The sequence below is a fragment of the Leptosomus discolor genome, chromosome 9 (assembly GCF_034619465.1).
Source record: "Leptosomus discolor isolate bLepDis1 chromosome 9, bLepDis1.hap2, whole genome shotgun sequence".
In the NCBI taxonomy this organism is placed as follows: domain Eukaryota; kingdom Metazoa; phylum Chordata; class Aves; order Leptosomiformes; family Leptosomidae; genus Leptosomus; species Leptosomus discolor.
This window is the reverse complement of record NC_141399.1, coordinates 23,551,528-23,573,506: the sequence shown is the minus strand read 5'-3', so window position 1 is coordinate 23,573,506 and position 21,979 is coordinate 23,551,528. Positions and strand designations below refer to the sequence as shown.

At 42.5% G+C, this 21,979-nt stretch overlaps 1 protein-coding gene across 1 annotated transcript in view; it reads left to right on the top strand.

The window, feature by feature from the left end:
* NUP210 (nucleoporin 210) overlaps positions 1-14,209 on the top strand; it is a 78,562-nt gene extending 64,353 nt beyond the window's left edge. Inside the window, exons 31-40 of the mRNA XM_086470026.1 lie at positions 3,023-3,198; positions 4,589-4,806; positions 5,344-5,480; positions 6,224-6,347; positions 7,299-7,445; positions 9,551-9,801; positions 10,373-10,592; positions 11,176-11,271; positions 11,415-11,498; positions 12,586-14,209. Coding sequence (XP_086326152.1) covers positions 3,023-3,198; positions 4,589-4,806; positions 5,344-5,480; positions 6,224-6,347; positions 7,299-7,445; positions 9,551-9,801; positions 10,373-10,592; positions 11,176-11,271; positions 11,415-11,498; positions 12,586-12,686 — 1,554 coding nt within the window. The 3' untranslated portion in view covers positions 12,687-14,209. The remainder of the gene's footprint in view (positions 1-3,022; positions 3,199-4,588; positions 4,807-5,343; positions 5,481-6,223; positions 6,348-7,298; positions 7,446-9,550; positions 9,802-10,372; positions 10,593-11,175; positions 11,272-11,414; positions 11,499-12,585) is intronic.
* Positions 14,210-21,979: the final 7,770 nt, after the last annotated feature.

Here is a 21,979-nt window from a genome sequence, read left to right as displayed (position 1 = left end):
TCCTTCATTTCTGTTCAAAAGTCCTTGTGCCAAGAACTTTCTACATTAACAGCATGAGCCTCGAGATACCCACTGCTGCAGTTCCTCTTAGCCGTTTTTACTCTTTCCTATGTCCCAGCTAAAGACAACAGACGTATAATTGAGTGCTGACTTTAAATTATTTGTAAGTTTAATTGTTATAATCTCTGTGATGTGGCTTGATGGCTTTTTTTATTTTTCATTTGAATTTTGTTTTTTACCACAATGTTCAGCTTTTTCTGTAGGATGGCATGTAGGTCTGTCCTCTTGGGTGGAGAATGAAAAAAGAAATGGTGGCGTAGTTTAACTAATGCCACTCCTGCTGCTAGGTGGCGGCAGTGAATTTCTAAAGCTCTGTTATAGGTGACCTTGTTTCTTCCTTTCGCTGCTGGATCCAGCAAGTAAAAGACATCTAATGAGTTTGGGGTTGGCTCAGATGACATATAGTCAGCATACAGCAGTACCAAAGTTAAATTCCCCCTTTGTGCATTCTTTCCATACACAGTTAGGATATTGCAGAACTGAGGAGTCAGTGCACTATCATATTAAGCTTGTTAGCTCTTTGTAGTAGGAACCATCTCAGTTCAACATCTTGTGCAATTGATTTGTTCTCGTTTACTTATTAGGACTGTACTACTTTTATGGAAAGAGTATTTTTAACCTCACAGTAACCTCATGAGGTAATACAGTGCTTTTGTCTTCATTTTAGGGATGAAGATCCGAGAGAGAGTTTGAGTGCTTTTGCTGAAGGTCATGTAGAAAAACTTGTGACAGAGCAGGAGATGAGCTTGAATCTGTTGTGTCATTCTAAGGCAGAGTGCTCTCCTTCATGCTGTCCTTCGTTTCATAAGTTCTTGTTTTGTCTGTTTACAACTGTATACAATTAAGAACCAAAGTGCTGCAGCAGCATCACTTAACACTTAGACCTTCAACTTTGCTCAGAAGAAGACTGTCTTATATAAGCCAAGAAGGATGGTGGAAGTAAGGAGTGACAGTGTGTCTAGCATGGAAGCAAGCTAAGCACTCACCTGTACCAGCTGTACTGAACTCAATATGTTTTTTTTTAAATAAGTATAAATACAAAACCTGAGATACCTTAACAGTAAATAGCTGCTTTCATCAATATTAAATTTAGCAGTTGTCCCTTGTGGGACAGTTTCTGAGACTTTTAAGTAAAGCAAGCTTGAAAATCTGTTAGGGAAATGGCTTTTTTGTAAGCTCGTAGCCTCAGCTAGTTGTGCAGATGACTTTATGTGCTGATCTTTTAACTGATTGTATCAGCCTGTGGAGAAGACAGTTGTATATACTGATATTCTAGCCCCCTTTATTTTTTCCCAACTCACCGAAGATGCTATTTGCTTGAGGCCAAATTTGTGCTTTCCTTTTTAAGTTTTGACATGTATATTTTCAGATTGCAGAGTTTTACATTTTAGCTGAGCCTCTTAGGTCAGGAAAAGGGATTTTCCTACAAGATAAGCTTGAGGGCTTCTTTTAAAATAGTTTCCTTTATATGTTTGAGGGGTTTTGCTTTCTTTGTCCTTCCATTATTTATTTTCCAACAGCTGTAACAGAAAGGACAGATATAGTTGGTTTTGTTGAGTAATTTTGCTAGTTAACCTAGATAAGTTAATCAAGAATGGTAATAATACATTATTTAAAAAGCAGAACAAAAAAATGGTTGTGAAGTCTTTGTCTTCAGACAAACGTCCTTCATTGGAGTGTTGCCGCAAAAATGCGGGGGTGTGCACAGATGGATAACCTTAACAGACTTTTCTGAAGAATTTGGAGCAATTCCTGACTTCTGTCTTGGTTGAGGAAAGGAATTGAGGCAACAAAATGCAGCAGCTTGCTGACCAGTTAGGATTTGTCGGATGCCAGTTGTGACTGCTTTTGTCTGTTGCACTTCACTTGGATCAGCTTGTGCCTCAGAGGATGGCCTGGCTGCACTACCAGGGTGGGTTGCCCAGTGATATGTCAGAAGAACCACCCCAGCACACAACTCAGGAGCAGAGATGGTGGGCCTCCCACTGCTGGGAGCCCTCTTGTCAGACTGCTGCAGGCCTGTTGTGAGGGCAGCAGTTTGCAGTGTCTGTGATGCTGCTTGACAAGGATCACTAGGGAACAGCTTTGCAGCTATGCTCACCTCTCCTCCGGTGGGCAAACCTTTGCTCAAACACAGCCAAGGCTGCTGGAAACTACGTGTGTTGCCTTGGCTTTCTCACCTGGTGCAAGGCAACTGGGGAAACAGTGACTGTTTCATCCCTTTACTCTCATGTATGTTGCAAGTTATTTCTGTTCTAGTAGCTGGGGAATCAATTACACTGTTTATTTCAAAAATTACTGGGAGAGAAGTCCAGGGGCAACTTGTTCTCTTGCGTATCCAGGGAGTGTTAACAGTTTTAATTTATAGGATAATAATGTAGTCTCCGAAGTCTGTGATAAGTGTTTCTACATCATGATTGCTTGCTTCAATTACCAGTGCTATTAGAGAAAAATACTAAGAAATACCTGGTGGGAGGGTGTAAAGAAGACAGAGCCAGTCTTTTCTCAACAGTGCTCAGTGACAGGGCAAGAGGGAACGCACAAGAATTGGAATACATGAAATTCTGTCTGAACATAGGACAGCACTTCTTTACTGTGGTGGCTGTTGAACACCGGCACAGATTGCCCAGAGAGATTATGGAGTCTCCATCCTAGGAGATGCTTAAGACCTGCCTGCACATGGTCCTGGGCAACTGGCTCTAGATAACCCAGCTTGCACAGGCTGGACGAGATGATCTCAGAGGCCCCTTTCAGCCTCAGGTATTCCATGATTCTGTGAAATATAGGTACTGATAATAAAAGCTCCATATCTCACTAGTGTCATATGGCTAAATATACAGCAACTGGCTCATAAAGGAAGGTTTGTTTATTTGCATAATAAGAACCCTTTTAGATGACTATTTTTATAGAAGTGTCAAAAAAAGCAATTTAATTTTGCATTTCACTGCTAATGTTTTTACAGGTCTACCCCATCTCATACCTAAGAATCTCCATGAGTCCTACACTGTGTACACAAAACAGAGAGGCATTATTGGCTCTACCCCTGGGTGTGACACTGACATTTACGGTCCACTTTCACGATAACTCTGGAGATACTTTTCATTCACATAATTCTGTGCTCAGCATTGCAACAAACAGGTAGGTATCTATCCCAGGAATTCATTACAGAGAATGAAAAAGGCCAAATACACAGAGCCCAGCCGAAGCAAGGGACAAGGATTATTCCAAAGATATGAAGTGAAGATAGAGCTTGGACTGGGAATAGCAAAGAAAGGACTTTATCTCTGGTCTTCAGAGGCACCGTAGCAGAAGGAGTTCCAGTTAGCATTCGATATTCTCTAGCAGGTGGAAAGTTGGCCAGCTAAGCATGATCTTCAGTGGGGCATGCTGGGGTACATTTGTGCTTTAAGTGGCTCTGGATCATCGGATTGCGTACATCAGTGGTCTATATAAACAATTGATCTTACTGGCATTTGCCTTGTCTCTCCTCTTTTCTCCTAGTGCTTTGTTACACTGACTCACTTAAGTCTTACATAAGATGGTGCACATTCTGGATCATGGTCTGTGTCTTCAGATATGCTTGTACAGCCTTTGCACAGCAGTGCCAAGCCTCAAAGGGTCTTTTGGTCTCTGCCTTAAAGAATAATAAATATTATAACCAGCCTTCTTTGGTCATTAGTAAACAATCACTAATTCCAGTACTGTAACATAGCTTGTTTTCTGCAGAGCACTTTGCAGTTACAACACAGTGATCGTGATTAAAAGCGGGGGGGGGGGGGAGAGGTTGAATGTAAGGTTTTCTCATTCTCCTACCTAAATGATCTGCAGAAATTTCTGCAGCATAAAGAGGTCCCTGAGATAACACTGCCCTAGCTTCCAAGATAGACATGGCCGAACTGCTTCAGCACAGGGCTAATTATTAGTCCTATAGAGAGAAGCACTGCTCATTAACCTCAGGTGCAGCACTGTGGTGACCCAGCCCTACTGCTGTCAAGACCTTGCCTGACTGTGTGGTGCTGCCCAGGTGGCAGTCTCTGTGTTGGGCGCACTTACAAATGCTCCATGTGACAGTGGGTTTGGAAATGGTGAATTTTGTTAAATATCTGAAATTCGGATATTTACTGAAATTCACCATTCGGAGTCGAGTGTCATTTAGCTTTGGAAGTTATGGCTGGAAAGCTGCATATTGATGTTTAAATTTCTTTGCTTCTTAACTCCCTGAGAAAAGGGAAAAGAGACAAATTACCTCATTCTAAAGTTCTACAATTCTTAAAATTAGGAAGTAGTTCTCATACATAATTATGACCTCAGTATTTTCTCAGCATAATGATGTGAGAACTGAAATTTGCCTCAGTAGCACCTGAATCATTTTTATATTTTCCTTATTTTGTCAGTCTTCATTACAAGATAACCATCGTTGAAAACAAGAAGTCAACCATCTAAAAAGAGTTCAATACCTACATTTATTTTAGAGATAATGACATTAGCAAACTTGCCTTAATGTAAAAGCATTTCTTTTTATCCATAGAGATGACTTTGTACAGATTGGGAAAGGAGCCACAAACAACACATTTGTAATCCGGACTGTAAATGTAGGTTTCACCTTGCTTAAAGTCTGGGATGCAGAACAGAGTGGAATTGCAGACTACATCCCACTTCCTGTGCAACATGCCATTTTTCCTGAACTCGTAGATGTGGTGGTGGGTGATATCCTCTGCCTGAGCACTGCACTGATAAACCAAGAAGGTAGGCGGCACTTCAGTTGCTGTGTTTTTGCAGCTGTATGATTTTACATCAGTGTGACTCTTTCTCATTCTCAGGAAAATTAAATGCATAAGTTATGGTGTGTGTTCAGAATCGAGTGTCACTGTTCTTGTTAATGATAAAAATAGGTTTGATCACCTCCTCTAATTTTAATTGTACCATGCAATATGTTGCTTGTATTGAATTCTTGAGTATTAGACTTCAGACATCTCCTTTCTGTTAGCTTGAAAGGCTTGTTTTTTATGGGAATCATGCAGAGTCAGGACTATCTAACTTGGCTCACTGTATTGTATTTGATTCTTAGGATTAATGGGCTTTTGTCAAAGTAGCTGCAAGTCAGTTAGGTGTTGGGCTGCCAGCCTTCCATCACATGAGACACTAGAATGTTGTTTCTGTGAAGTGCGTGTGCCCGTGCAGCCCCCGTGCAGGGGGTATGCACACACAGACACTGACGCGATAAAGAAATGCTTCAGTTAACATACATTTGTTGAACCATGTCCAAATGGTGTGTCTTCTCAGGCCTGCCGGGTGTGTGGAGCTCCTCATTGAGTAGTGTCCTTCAGGTCGACTCCAAGACGGGCGTAGCAGTGGCAAGGGATTCTGGTGTGGTCACTGTCTATTATGAGATCCCTGGATTACTTAAAACATACAGAGAGGTGAGGCACTGTTAAATCCTTCCAGAACTGCCGAAGTTGGTGTGCTTTGGATGGACCCTCACCAAAAATCTGGTTTTGTTATAAATATTTAGAAACATTCTTTTTAAAGGAAAATGTATTAGAAATGGAAATGGTTGAAAAGTATTTGGTTTGTGTCCAAACACGTCATGGGGTTTTTTTAATCATCTATGTTAAGGAGGAAAATTTGGCATAATAGTTTCTATTTTTAGCCTATACTGTTCTTATGTTGTGCATTTTGATTCCTTTGCTTGGCTAAGTTGTGTCCAGATGCTAAACAATTTTTGAATATGGCTGCTGTTACGAGTGAAGTTTCGCTGCGGGATGAGATGCCAACAAGAACTTTCTAAAGTGTTGTACCATATGCATTGCTGATCAGAACTACTCAAATTATTTTGTTTGTTCACAGTGCACTCGCACTGTTGACACAATTCACTATATCAGCTAACGTAAGCACCAGACATTCTCTTAAAAGTCAATTTAGACATAGAGCATTACACCTGTTAACTTGCAGGGGTTGGGTAGAAAGAAAAAAAAAAAGGTTTTCCTAGCTTGAATTGCCTCTAAAGGCTGTTTCTAAAATTAGAGAAATGCATGTTTTCTTCATAAAGAGAGGCACAACCTCTTGGAGTCTTCTCTTCTGTTACAAGCATGTGTGTGGATTTGCCTTAATTTTTATTTGTTAAAACGGTTTTTGGTAACAAGGTACTTCATCCTTTTCTCAGATACTGATTAATACACCCCAGAGGACTACAGCAACACATGTAAGTGGAGTGATAACAAGCTTACAAGGAGTTGCAAACTCAAAAGTGATTGTTTCAGTTGGGGAAAGAAATAAAAATTTGAAAGGTATGATAAAAAAAAGATTTATACTAATTGTTTATTGTGTGTTTGTATATTCATGGTAGATGGTTTTGCTTTGTGTTTTAGTTTGGGTTTTTTGTTTGTTTTTAAGGGTCTATGAAGCTGGTGTAGCAACATCTCTGAACCTCTAGTGCCTTTCTGGAATCCCAGGAGCTCTAGAAGAATCTTAGGGCCATGTTACTGAATTTGCAGGGTGTTCTGGGGCACTACAAAGATTTCACAACTAATAAAATCAGTAGATAAATAGAAATGTCATTTTTGATCATATCAAAAACCAGTTAATAAGCAATCAGCTGATTGTTTTCTTTTATGTTTAATTCCTATTGCCTTCTTGAAGTTACTGTTTTTTCTTACTGAGTGTGTTTACCATCCTTAAATCTTTTCCAGAAATTATCAGCAATTAGAATCAGTACAAAGATTAAGCATTGTATTATGTCCTCTATTTCATAAGCTGTATTTTGTTTGATTATGGTTCCTTTTAGTTTTTAGCTTAACACGTAACACTTGTTCAAATATTATTTTATTATGCCTTACGTAAATTACTAGCCTACCAAAAAAACATCTTCCCAGATACTAAGATGTAAGTCAAGACTCCCAGGATCATATAAGTTACTGAACAGACACATCTGAGCTGAAAATTCTCTCTAGATTGTTCTTTCCTGTAAATAAGTTATTCCTGTGGGAAAAAACCCAACCCACAACACATACAATTTTCGTTTACTGTCTCTTTGGGATTAGTCCTGAGATAGGACAGCTCTCTATGATTTCCAGCTATTTTAAGATCATCATAACCTTGTAAAAAATATTTTAGAAGGTAGCACTGGTACCTGTTCTTTCAAGCCATGGTTTTGCTTGTAACTAATTAGAAATTAATTAGTTATAATTTTCTTTTCTAATTAATTAATTAGAGATTTATCTATTTTTTCTTTCCCTTAGGCGAGTGCTTGCCTGCTCAAATTGAAGCCATTGCTGAATTACAGCCACAGTCCATTATCAATTGCCATCTAGATTTTAACAGTGATGCATTTGACTTCCCAGCACATGACATTTTTATAGCAGAACCTGGATTTGATGCAGTTTCAGGTAAGATGAGACAAGATGCCACACACCAGGCAGACACTTTGAATTCTGCTGTGGTTTAGTCCAAATGCCTTTTGACTTGGCATATTTCCTTCTGAAGCCTCTGAGCTTTGCTCTGTAGGGTCTCAGGCTTCAGTAAGCTGTTAACGTGAACTCTCCTTGTTTAACTCTAGGGATTTCTGCGTGTAATGAAAACATTTAGTTGTCTTCAGAGAAAGCCAGAAATCAGTGGCAGCCGGTTTCATATGTCTTTCAGAGTTGTAGCAGCTGCCATCTTACACTGCAGCTGAGCTGTACAGGAATTGGTTGCCCCGTGTATAACAATTTAGAAAAGAATATTAGGCCCTGTATTTGTTATACTATGGAAGGAAAACACTCCTTCAGCTGGTTCAGATAAGCACTCAGGTGACAAATACTCCAAAACTGGGTGTCTCTGCAGGTCTATACATCTAGTGGCTCTTTTAGGTGTTTTCTGGCCGTACATCAATGGCTTTACCGTCTGCTTACACACAGTGGAAGTTAAGGCTAGGCATAAGAGGACCAATCATGAGCTTTAATGTCTGTGTACTAGGATCTTTAGATTTCACCAAATTCTCCTCTACAGCCAAATATTCTTTGTGTTCGATGCTGGCCTTTTAAAAGCTCTGCCACTGTAGTTATCGCAGTATAACTAACCTCAGTGATTAAAATGAGGGAAATGGTGTAAATGAGAAAATTTGGTGAAAGTAATAAATTTTGAATTCTTTGTGTTCTGCAATTTAAACAGTTCTGGAAATTATCATGCTGTAAACTTTCCTGCACAACCTCAGTGCTGTAATTTCTTAGGAAAGGTAGAATTCTTACGTATCCCCAAAACAACATGAACTGGGACTGAAAAGGAGGGGAAATTACCAGATACTGTGCAAACAGAAATAAAATCGTGAAAGTCTATCACATGTGTTAGTGTTTCATACCTATAACAGAGTTTTTAAAAGAACCAAAACACTGTGGGCTGCATGGAAATAACATTAATTATCTGTTAGATTAGTCCCTGTACCCATTGTGTAAAACACTATTATGCCTTGTATAATAGTGGCTGCCCATGCCGCTTTGTTAGGGAGAGAAAATAAGGGGAAAATACCTACCTAGCAAGTTCTGTTTGTTACTTATGCTTTGTTGCGGAGACGGGAGTTTGGAGAATCCACAAAAGACTCAATATGAGTTATATCAGGAAACTCATTTTATTGTACAGATGCACTTTCTTATATAGCATAATTTTCCAAAGTCATCATGACTTGCAGTTTTTCATAAACTCCAATTGTGCTATACATACATCAGTCATCTGCTTCTACCTATCACTTTACTATTAATACTAACACGTTCCACCTTATACGGATGTTAGCTTCTAATTCTTCTATTCTGACCCTCAAGGTCGAAGCGTCCTTGAGGCCTACTATGTTAGTTTAGACAAACTGTTCAACAGAGTTTTCCTTGTGCAGGCCCTCTAGCATTCCATGCCTGTTTTCAGCGAGCTACGCTCCCACACTTTGTATCTTCCATACTGGGGGAATTTTTTACTATCTTCATCTCTAATAATAGACTAATAGGTCCCGTAAGAGATTAGAAATGTGGTGAATATCTAACCTTTAAAGAAGCTTGAAGGTTGTTATTTTATAAACAATACACCGTTTCTCCACAGAATTGATGATGGGTCACGGTGACTGGCTAAAATTTTAACTTGGGGTGAAGAGAATATGAGATAGGGTGTTAAATTTTGTTTTCAGTAAAGCCTTTCTGTCAATATTAGCATAAATGTTATATTCAAAGTGGAATTGAGTCTCACTGGCATACTGAAATAAAATGTGACTGGAAACTGCCATTTTAATGGTTTTTGTAACGATGTTTAGTTTGGGACAAGAAAATATCTTGTGCTGTTTTCATACTGGGATTGTGCTTGTTGGACCAGCACACACACTGTCCCATTCACCTACACACTCCTGATCTTGCTTTTGTTCAGTTTTACCACCTTTTCTAGCTGTTCTCTAAGGATGTCACAGAAATGTCACTCTGCATGGAGAAAAAGCCATAAAGATGAGCAATTAACAGTCCAACTGCTTTTGTTTATACAGGACATTACACCTGTTCCATCACAATGCAGAGGCTTACTGACAAGCAGCTGAAGCATCTCAGCGTGGGTAAAACTGCGCTCAGAGTTACAGCTTCAATCCAATGCAGCCACTTCTCTGGGGAGCAGATCAGCGCTGAGGTGCCATTCAATCCTGGGTTTTATGCTGACCAGACAGAAATGCTTTTAAGTAACCATTACACAAGCTCTGATGTGAAAATATTTGGTGCCACTGAAATTCTTGATGCCCTGGAGGTGAGTGTTTTCCTGGAAAGTATCACAGCCCGGTTGAAAGCGTTTTGAACTGTTACACCAACTTTCTAACCAGTGGGGCTCTGTGCTGCCTTTACTGTGTAAAGATTGTTCCTGAGATTATTTGGAAATACTTATCTTGGTATGGATTCCTCCTCAGTTTTCACTTTTGTTTTTGGGGTAGTAGAAATGTGGCAGGCTCACCTGTACACTGGCTGGGATGTGTTAACCAGCTTCACAGGTGGGGAAGCAGGAAATCTGCCTGCTCCAAGTGGCCCATGTACCTGTTTGACTGCCCATGGCTCATGTAGCCCAGCGAGGGATGCTTCGACTTTTGCCTCTATGGAGTTAGCCCAGACCTGCAGAAATGGCAGTTAATAGGGGAACCTTAACAATAAGCAGGGGTGAAGTGCTGCAAATGTTGCTGCAAATTCACAACCAAGTCTGACTGCTGCTGAGGGGTGAGCTGCTCTGGTTCTGTGGAATAACATATTTCTGACACGTGGCCTGGAAGATAGATATGTGCTCTGCTTTCTCAAGCAGTCCGTTTCAGGTTGTTTTTTTTCCTTGACAGGTGAAATGTGGGTCACCAACAGTGAAGGCGTTTGAGAAGGAGAAATCCTACAGCCTGCCTAGTTATGTAGTCTACACTGTTAGTCTGTCTGATCCAAGAGTTCCAAGCCAGGGATCCATATCAACCACTCTAACTGTCTCTAGTCCTATGACTGACCAGTCTATCACTATCCCAGTGACAGTGATTTACCTGACTGACAGAACCAGCGCACTAGTGAGACGTAAGTTTGTCCCCAGACTTCATATGCCAGAATAAACCTCTTTAATTTCTATTGATGTTCATGAGGTTACAAAATTGGGTGTGTTAAAATCTGAGCTGGCAGCTAATGCTATCATTGTCATGTAAGCTGCTCACTGGGGCCAGAAGACTTGAATACAATTGCTCATTATGACTGACGCTGAACATATTTTCCTTTTGGGTCAGCCCAAAATACTCTGTTGAAGTTGGCATGAATCCGAGTGCTAAATTGTCTGAAGGTAATTTTTCTTTGCTCTGCTTTTATTTACTCTCAAGTGTGCCTTGTTATTTTGAAAACAGATCAGCATTTTGGGGCTGAGAAAGTAAAGAACACACTTAAGACATTGTATATCAATGTCTCAGGCTGTTATTGGCAAATTTTGAAGACTGTTGGAAATAGTTACTTGAATTGAAGTGGTATTATCTAAGTTGATTATACTTATTTGCTATAAATAAAAACCTTCTTTTGGCTATTTCAGTTTAAATTAAGAACTGGTAACTCTTAAAGCAGATTGGAGAAGATGCTCTTTTAACTCAATATTGTCTCCTCTTAATCGGTTTTACAGATGGAGCCAGTGTATTCCAGCACTTTCTTGATTCTTATCAAGTGATGTTCTTCACGGTTTTTGCACTGTTAGCAGGGACAGCTGTTATGATCATAGGTAAGAGAATGAAAGATTACAGAAGAGTGTTTTTTCATGACATCTTACAGTGCATTAGCTGCAAGATACAGAGGAATAATTTCCATGTGAAATGATTTTGGTTTTTTTTTTTTGTTGTTTGTTTTGTTTAAAATGCCTTGCAGCCTATCATGCCGTTTTCTCACCAAAAGAACAGCACACTCATCCAGCATTTACCCCAAGGATGACTCCTCAACACAGCCATAACAGTAAGCAGCTGTTACCCAGTTATAAAGGAATTGATTGATAAGCCCAGCTATTGCGTTTGAATGGAATGTGGGAAGGTATGATGATGAGAGAGCCTGTATACTGACTGGTATTACAACAAGCACTGTGCCAAGTCCCTAGGGAATCTGTTGCCCACCCTCCTGTCCCACCTCCCCTTTACCCATTGCTAGTTCTTTTGAAACTCTTGGCCACCTTCAGCCGCCTTGGAAATAGGGAGCAGGTTAAAAGTGTAGGAATTCATACAAATCACCAGATGGGTAGAGGAGAGAGAGCCACAATTTTGCTGTGGCTGAGGGGAAGTAAAGTGGGGCTCAGCTGCTGGTACCGTGCTTGGCAGCAGCTGGCTGGTCAGTCAGTTCATGTGACGTCAGATAAGCTGCAGCACGTGCTGCATCTCTGGTGCTGCCCGCATGCTCCGCAGAGCTGGGAGCTGGGGTTGTTGTAAGAGACAGGGAAGGGTAAATGTTAGGGAACAAAGGACACGTGTCTGTAGAAGACAGTTGTGTTGCTCAGGGAATAGTTTGTTCCTCCACTGCTTTTGATCTTGCAGTCATGCTTTATCTATTTTTTGACATCATATTTATTCCCTATTTTACCTGTTTGTAGTGTTGCAGAATCAAACTCTCAGAAATACGCAGAAAATACCCATTCACTTGGAAGGTCTCTAATCGGCAATGGCTATTAAAAAAAAAATCACCTTATTATAGATGTGTCCATGTTATGGTGAGCTGCAGTCCTGTTTGTTAAACACATGCTTGATACTTCAGATAAAATTAAGGCAACTTCAAACTGAAAGTTACTTGCTGAGGTGAACTGTGTTGTGCCCCCCTTGAAGACTTAATCAGTTCTTTAATTAAAGTCCTCAATAGGAAGACCTACGAAATTTTGATACTTTTAAGCTGTCTTTTAAACAGGCAATAAGCTAAATGGGTTCTTTCACTTTGCATGAATCATTAGACTTGCTTGCCTGATGTTTCAGGAGATGATCAACAGCAATTATTTGTTTCTTCCACCATTCCTGAGTATGGTTGTTGTTTTTTTTTTTTCTCCTTTTCCCCTATGTTTTAGGTTTCTCTGTATCACCTGCGCTTTCCTTCAGTCCTCAGTCCTCCAGCAGGAACACAAGCCCATCACCAAGGCTCTGGAGCATCGGTTATGGCTCACATTAGAGATACATTATGGTTCAAAAAATTTACTTTTTGTAAAAATTAACTTACTTTCTAATGAATTTTTTAAAAAATGGCAATAGAAAAGCAGGTCAAATATGAGCCAAAAAGATGGAGGATTGTATATTTCAAAGAACTAGTTTTTTATTTTGAGTTCCAAAGACTCAGGAATGTACTGCACTGAGAAGCGTTCTTACGTTTAGCCTTACAATGTGATTCATCACTGTAATTTGCTGGTTTAACATTAGGAATGCTGGAACTGTGAATAACTTGGAGGTTTTTTATGACAACCACAACAAAGGAAAACATAACTATCCGAGTGTGGCTTCCTTTGGATACAACTGCAGTATTCCTTGCTTGTTACTGTAAGCACTTTTTTGGACTGGGAATGTGAAAGCGCGTGCCTTCTAAGACAACCTTTCTTCTGGTAGTAAATATTTTTATTTTAAGGCAATTATCTTACCTGGGTTCCGATACAAATACATTTAGATAGGTCATTTCACACACAGAAGTACCTCAATAGAAACTGAGCCTCCTTTTATTACCACTAGTCAGCTGGTGCACTGGAAAGTGGCTTATTTTGCACTGAGTGACCTTTTCAGTTGGTTCAGGCTGCTTGTCTCTGGTGTATTTGTGTACAAACTGATGCAGCCACACCCAGAGCCTTTATTTAAACTATATAGTGAGATATTACTGGTATGGCGAGGCTTTGGAATATCTGTACTGTAATATCCTGCTAGTAAGTGCTCAGTTGTAAGTCTGTAAAATAATGTAGCATTTAACAGCCCAAGTATTGATGTGGGGTTTTTTCTTGACTGTGTTCTTTCTCTTGACTAAGACACACAGGTAGAGAATGCACAATCCCGGGTACATGAGAAAGTACTCCGCTAAACCAGGCAGTTGGTAACTGTGTGCTCAGATGTATTTTGCTTTTTAAACAAGGTGTCAGTGAGGGATGCTGACATGAACTTTTTTCCAGATTAAAACAGATGAGAAGAAAAACTTGGTTCCAGTTCTTAGTCCTAAAATACTTCCCTGAGAACAGAAAAAACAGTATTTCAGTTGGAATCCTTTATTTTGAGGATTATAGTCATCATCACAGTAACCGTTAATCCATAAGCAGCATTTTGCAGCTATCAGACAGGGGCTTTCTTTACATATAACAAGTATCACAGTTTTAATGGTGAATAATACTCTGGCTGTCTGAATGCTCCTAAGGACCATAATGAAAGTGATCGCAATTGTTCTGTTTCAAAGAACAAAGTATTTCATGAAAAATGCATTGCGTGCAGAACTAGGCGGTCAGATAGCCAGAGGAATGGAATGCAGAGGCAGTTCCTGGCATACCCTTCTGCTTCCATGCAGTATGGCGAAAAGGAACATTGTTACATGTTGTTATGTTGAGTCTCGGTAGCTTGTTGGAGAAGTTGTGCCTTACATGCTAGTTTTACTTAAAATTGACAGTTTGGATGTAAAAAATAACAATTTGTATCTGTTACTTAATAAAGCTTTGTAAGAGTCCTTTATATGAATTTATCTTGTGTTTTGGCTGTTCGGAATTCAGCAGTATGCTGTTATTTATACTTCACCTACAGCCCCTCAGTATTCACAGTCATGATTTTGCACTGATAATTTTCACTTTTATTGACAGTGTGATTTTTTAAATACTTTGGCAATTTTTCATCTAGCATTTGTTGTCAGAGGCTTTTCCCAGTTTTCATTAAGCATCTTCAATTCCTGCTGAAGTCAGTGGTGGCTGAAGAAGCAGCTCGCTCTTTATTTTCCAAGTTTGTTCAAACTTCCCACTTGATTCATTTGGGGTTTTATGGAAAGACATCATCTTTCTGCACTTCCTTTCAGAGAAAAATGAAAGGGCTATGAATGTCTCAGTGCTACTGTGATAAACATTTCAGAAACGCTTAGAGGAAAGGTTTTACTCTCCTTATTCCTTCTCTTTCCTGTTCAGCCTGCCAGTTTGGCACTGCATGTCCTGAAAAATGAACTGCGCCAAATGTTAGGAGTACTTTGGCAAATGCCCACTGTTTATTTCACCTCTTCAGGCAAGTAGTTGGAGCCTCCTGGCATGCAGCTTCATGAGCTGTGATTTGCCACAAGCTAGAGCTAGAGGGGAGTTAAGGAAGAGAAAATAAAACCTTGAAATAAGGAGCTGGTATGGTTCAGGAACCAACCTGCTGCAAGCTTTCAGGAGCTTTAGTGGTCTGTTGGATGACTGCTGTGAGGGTGGGATTCAGGGATATGAATTGTTCTGATGTGGTTTGACCCCGTCTGGATACCAGGTGCCCACCAAACTGCTCTGTCACTCTTCCCCCTCTCAGCTGGACAGGGGACATGGGTCAAGATAAAAACAGTTTAATAAAGCAAAAGCAAAGGCCATGTGCAGAAGCAAAGGAAAACAAAAGATCTTATTCTCTACTTCCCATCAGCAGGCAATGTCCAGCTATTTCCCAGGAAGTAGGGCTCTGGTATGCGGAGTGGTTGCTCCAGATGACAAATGTAAAACAAATGCCCCCGCCTTCTTCCTCTTTTTCCCTATCTTATGTTGCTGAGCAGACATCATATGGTACAGAATATCCCTTTGGTCAGTTTGGGTCAGCTGTCCTGGCTGTGTCACCTCCCAAGTTTTTTGCCCACCCCCAGCCTGTGGGGAAATGCTGCAGAGACAGCCTTGATGCTGTGTGAGCCCTGCTCAGCAGTAGCCAAAACACTGGTGTGTTATCAGCACGTGGTCAGGTCCACCCCTCGATCACGAGCCCATCTGTATGTTGTGTTTCTTCTTAGATGTCTGGATGTTTCATGGGCCCAGTGAGTACCAATAGCTCACCCTTAGACTCCCAGTCCAGGTCCACCTGAGCTGCTTCAATTTTAGCAGCCTTGTCTACCTCTTCGTTGTTTCGATGTTCTTCTGGGGCATGGCTTTTGGGTATGTGAGCATCCACATGATGTAGCTTTTGAGTCACATTTTCTACCCAGGCAGCAATGTCCTGCCATAGTGCAGCAGCCCAGATGGGTTTACCCCTGTGCTGCCAATTAGTCTTCTTCCACTGCTGAGGCCAACCCCACAGGGCATTAGCCACCATCCAGGAATCAGTACAGAGATAGAGTGCTGGACGCTTTTCTCATTCTACAATCTCCAGGGCCAGTTGGATAGCTTTTACTTCTGCACACTGATTTGACTCACCTTCTCCTTCAGCAGCCTCAATGACTTGTCATGTGGGATTCCACACAGCAGCTTTCCACTTCTGACTGTTTCCTACCACACCACAGGATCAGTCAACAAAGTGTAACACCTTTCATCTTCTGATATCACATTATATGGTGCTACCTCTTGGGCATGAGCCATCTCCTCAGGCAATGCTCCAAATTCTCTGCCTTCTGGCCAGTCCATGATTTCTTCCAGGATTCCTGGACAGTTGGGTTTTCCCAGTCGAGCTCATTGGGTGATCAGTGCTACCCACTTACTCCATGTGGCGTTGGTTGCATGATGTGTAGAAGGCATGTCTCCTTTCAACAGCCAGTGTAACAAAGGCAGTCGTTGTGCCAAGAGGAGAGATGCTTCTGTACCAGCAACAACTGAAGCAGCTCAAACCCACTCATATGCTGCTAGTGTCTCCTTTTCAGTCGGGGTGTAGTGGGCTTCCGATCCTCAGTATCCTCAGCTCCAAAACCCTAATGGTCAACTTCGGGTTTCTCCTGGTGTTTTCTGCCAGAGGCTCCAGGTAAGACCATGCTCCCCAGCTGCAATGTAGAGTATATTTTGCACAGTTGGTCCTGTCTGGACAGGCCCAAGAGCTACCGCATGAGCTGTTTCCTGTTTGATGTGCTCAAAGGCTTGTTGTTTCTCAAAGCCCCACTCAAACCAGTTCTTCTTTCATGTTACTTGATAGAGAAGACTCATAAGCTGACTATGACCAGGAGTATGCTTTCTCCAGATCCCCACAAGGCCTAGGAAAGCTTGTGTTTCCTTTTTGTTGGCTGGTGGAGACATAGTTGCTGTCTTGTTGACCGCGTCCATGGGCACATGATGGCGTCCATCCTGCCATTGTATTCCCAAGAACTGAATTTCCTCCGCAGGTCCCTTGACTTTGCTTTTCTTTATGGCAAAGCCAGCTTTCAGAAGAATTTGAGTTACTTTTTTTTCCCTTCTCAAACACTTCTTCTGCCTTATCACACCACATGATGATGTCATCAATGTATTGTAAACGTTCAGGCGTATCACCCTTTTCCAGTGCAGTTTGGATTAGTCCATGACAAATGATAGGGCTGTGCTTCCACCCCTGAGGCAGTCGATTCCAGGTATATTGGATATCCCTCCATGTGAAAGCAAACTGGCCTGCACTCTGCTGCCAAAGGAATTGAGAAAAACACATTGGCAGTGTCAATCGTAGCATACCACTTTGCTGCCTTCGACTCTAGTTCATATTGGAGCTCTGGCGTATCTGGTACAGCAGCACTCAATGGTGGCGTCACTTTGTTCAGGCCACGATAGTCTACTGTTAACCTCCACCCTCCATCAGATTTTTGCACTGGCCATACGGGACTATTAAAAGGTGAGTCTTGCTGATGACTCCTTGGCTCTCCAGTTGATGAATCAACTCACGGATGGGAGCCAAGGAGTCTCAATTGGTGCAATATTGCTGTTGGTAGCAATTGGCACCTGCTGTTGTTCAACGTGCCGCAATTCCACAATGAAGGGATCCTCTGAGAGGCCAGGCAGGGTAGATAGCTGTTCGATCTTCTCGGTATTCACAGTGGCTACACCAAAAGCCCATCGATATCCCTTTGGGTCCTTGAAATACCCTCTCCTGAGGTAGTCTATGCCAAGAAGACAAGGGGTCTCTGGGCCAGTCACAATGTGGTGCTTTTCCCACTTGTCCCCCTCCAATACAGGCAGTTCTTGACATCCCCCTGAGATCCAGATGGGTTCTGTGCCCCTATACCCTGATGGCACCAGTGTACACTGTGCACCACTGTCTGCCAAAGCTGCCTGATGTGCCAGGCTATCGGATCCACAGAGGCTTCCAGCTTGGAGGTGGGTTCACCATCCCACTTCCTCATATCCTCCCTCTGCTCACGCGGGAAGAACCAGAGTGCACCATGTGGCATACGTCTGGGGCTCCCCTTCCCTCTGGCCGGGGCAGGAGAGGACTGTCTTCTTGGGGTGCCCCTGACAGCCAAGGTCCTGTCCTGTAAGAATGAGGAGGTACACAGATTTTCTTCAAAGTTTTGGAGCCAAGCAGACGCTCTCTCCACAGTTAGTGTATCCATATCCAGGTAATACGTTGAAGCCAAGCTGCTAGAATATAATGCTGGGGCACTTTGAACCACCATCCTCCAAATGGTTTACGTGCACAGGTCATCCTCTGGATCTTTGGGGACCTCATTTTTGTCCAGATTGGTGTAGATGACTTCCAGCACTGCTAGTTCTCTCAGGTACTGGATGCCTTCATCTGGGGTAGTCCACTTCCCCAGTGAGTTTGCAAGATCTTCCTTGAATGCCAGGGCAGAGCACATAGCTACTGTTTGTGCTAGCATGCTCCCAAGCTCCTTCATCCTCCCCACAAAATAGCTTCCCCAGCACAGTAAAGCTATCAATGTGAGAGCAAAGCACAGAGCTTTATTTGTATTAACATGTTCCCAAGCACAGTGAAACAAAGAGGTAGCCAATGCAGCCAACAAACTCCATGACCTCCACAGGAACTTGCCACTTAATAACTCCTATAGCTACAGCACACTTAACACAAAACTGCCTTTATCGTGCTCCGTGTTGGGCACCAAAAAAGGCTGTGGTGGTTTGACGCCAGCTGGATGCCAGGTGCCCACCAAACTGCTCTGTCACTTTCCCCCCGCCTCAGCTGGACAGGGGAGAGAAAATATAACAACAGGCACATGGGTCAAGATAAAGACAGTTTAATAAAGCAAAAACAAAGGCCGTGTGTGGAAGCAAAAGAAAATGAAATATTTTATTCTCTACTTCCCATCAGTCCAGCCACTTCCCAGGAATTAGGGCTCGGGTATGTGGAACAGTTGCTCCGGATGACAAACATAAAACAAATGCCCCTGCCTTCCTCCTCTTTTCCCTAGCTTATGTTGCTGAGCAGATGTCATATGGTACAGAATATCCCTTTGGTCGGTTTGGGTCAGCTGTCCTGGCTACATCCCCTCCCAAGTTTTTTGCCCACCCCCAGCCTACTGGGGAAATGCTGCAGAGACAGCCTTGATGCTGTGTGAGCCCTGCTCAACAGTAGCCAAAACACTGGTGTGTTATCAGCACCTTTCTAGCTACCACTACACAGTGCAGCACGATGCAGGCTCCATCTCAGACCTACTACATCTGAGCATGTTGCTGCCAACGTAAAGAGGATTTTTTAATATTTTTTTTTCAAATTGACTAAAATGAGATTTGGGGTTTTATATTTGATGCTAAGTTCTTCCTCTGTTCACTTCCTGCTTGTTCCTGAGTTTGCTCCCCTGCGTGGGAGAAGGGCAGCTGGGAATGTGTTTATTGTAAGTTACATGTTTTATGTGAGTGGAATTGTCTTTTTAAGTTTATCAGGTAATAACACAATCAGTGCTGCATTCGGACCCAAACCTTGGTCCCTTCACGTTCAGCAAGGGCTTTGGCTTCACTCCTTAGTAGAAGCAGGATTTAGTGCGTGCCAGCAATGGCAAGTTCATCACATCACATCGGTTCTTGGACAAAAAGTTTGTAATGGGCTGAGTGGACCTTCAAAACTCTGAAAAAAGCAAAGCCAACCTGTGAGTAGTGAAATCGCTGGGCAAATGGCTTGGGCCATCCTTGCAGCCTTGGGTTTTCTGTCTCTGAATACCCAGCCAGGAGGGCACTCTGGCAGACTTAAAGTGCCTGTTGCAGAGCAATACTGCAGGTTTGGCTCCAGGAACAGGCTTCCCTTTCACAATCGCAAATACTTATTTTGAAAACCCAATTCCAAGACATTTTACCCTCAGAAAATGGAAGCAAAGGTTGAAAATGAGGTGGTCCCTTGGCCCAGCCGCTCCTGCTGCAGAGAGAGTAGGATCTCAGCGGGCCCTGGGTACAGGGCAACTATGGGGATGAGGGCTTTACCCCCGTGGAGCACTGCATTGCTTTGCTCTAGTTTGTCAGACATCAGACACAGTTTAGCGGGCATGGTGGTGTGGGGCTGACGGTTGGACTTGATGGTCTTAGAGGTCTTGTCCAACCTAATGATTCTATGATCTTATAACCACTGCTGCCATTTATATCCAAGTTTAGGCTTTAGTTCATGCTTTATGTAGTTCTGTATAAATGTATTCCCTGTAACATAGTCGTTTATTCATTGCCTGCCCCAGGCCACTGCCATGTCAGGAGAGGACGGCCGGGCTGGGGCACAGCACAGCAGCCCGGGCCACCTCTGCAGTGGGCCCCCAGCCCGCCTGGCTCCAGCCGCTCAGTCCTGCGCCCTCTGCACCCCTCCCGAGCGGTTGCTCAGCACCCCACATGTTATCTCCACTCAGGGCAGCACGTTAAAAGCCACCCAGCGCCTTTCCGCAGGCAGCTCAGTGCCCCAGCCTCGCCCCTGCAGCACCAACAGCACCTTCCTGCCATAACGCGGCTCTGGACCCCGACCTGCGCTGAGGGGCAGCTGCAGGGCCCAGGGCGGCACAACTCTTCCGCCGCTTCATACTTTAGCTGGCGGAGCCTTCCACCACCTCATTGGCACTTTTTTTTTTTTTTAATTTTAAAATGTCTTATCATGTACTTCGGTTTTGTTGGTTTTTAATCCATGCAAACTTGAATGAGAGAAGTCGCCTAAAAGGCACACTTGTGTTCAGCAATTAGCATCTGCAAGGACTAGGAAGGAAAAGGAAATTTTCTCTTTAAAATAAATTGTCATGAATTCCCAGTCAAGTTGTGGCATCTGCATGGAGGGAATTCATCCCTGAAGGGGAAGGAGATGCCACGCCAGCAAGGCAGGCGGCGTTGGCTGAATTATGGCTGGTGGGTGTTCAGGTGCTTGGAAGGAGGGAAGCATTAGGGAAACATCTAATATTATTACTATTATTGTTATTGTTATACTGAATCATACTGAATACTAACATTACCACACTGAAATGTAAGAGAATAAATAAAGAGTACTCACTAGAATTACTGAGTATTATCACCATTTCCAAAATACCTTTCTCCGCTAATTAAAGTTAGTCTCGGGTCTCCTGTGCCTCTCTGAGGCAGAACAGTTGAATCAAAGGCTATGTCAATCTCATGCTTTTTGGTAAAATGGCTTAGATCGCTCTCCTGGTTGCTGTCACCCTATCACTGTGAATGGGAGGGTGCTTACTCGTGGTGGTGAACATAAAGTCCTCCTGAAAACAGTATATGCAGTCATAAGGTACGTCCACGTCAGTCATTCATAAACATCCTCTGAGGATTTCTTAGTAGAAGACTTTGCAAGAAGCATGAGGCCTCCTTCTTCCAGTTTCCCCAGTTAGAGATATAGCTGGAGGAGAGCAAGGTCCAGTCAAGGCATGTTGCTCTAGCTCTTGTCTCAGGCAGGGGTTCTCCTAAGAGAAAGCAGCCAGGTAGTATCCATTGAAATCGTCTTTACTGCTGAAGGCAAAACCAGGGTGTACAGATAAGTTTGGGCAATTTCCTTAGCCATTTTTGATAATATATATCCCCGTTTGTCAGAAAACTCTGGCCTACCATTGTGTTTGGAACAAGCTGAGCACAAACAGGATTCATGACTGAACGCTAGGGGAAGAGTCTTTAGGAAAAAAATTGTTTTAAAAAAGTAAATCTTGAAGGTAAAGTCTTGCAGTAACAGCACAGGAGCACAGGGTGCCTTCTACATTGCCAGTGCAACAGCCAGGTGTTAGTAGCTACCCATAGGTACTTACAACCCCTAGAAGCTTAATTGTTAACTATACCATTAAGTGCTTAGGTTGCACAAATAAACATTGATCTAGTCTATGGGGAATTATGTCTTTGAGTGACTAAGTTGTTGCTCTGTACTTGCTTGTAAACCACTGCCCGCAGGGTCCGGGATGCTGGCTTAGATCTGCATGACACTAGTACAGACACTGAGTTTGTGGCTTGCACTGCCAGCAAGCACCAGGCAGTTCACTTCTCCAGAATCAGAAGGGATGTGTAGCAGAGCGTGTGTACCTCTGTCTTCCTTGGCATCTTGGCCTTTCCTTGCAGATCATCTCCAGAGATCCTCTGCCAGCAGTGTACCTTCTGTCTGTAGCTACCTATTCAAGAGAGACTTTGGAACTTTGTAGTTCAACAACAGCTTTCC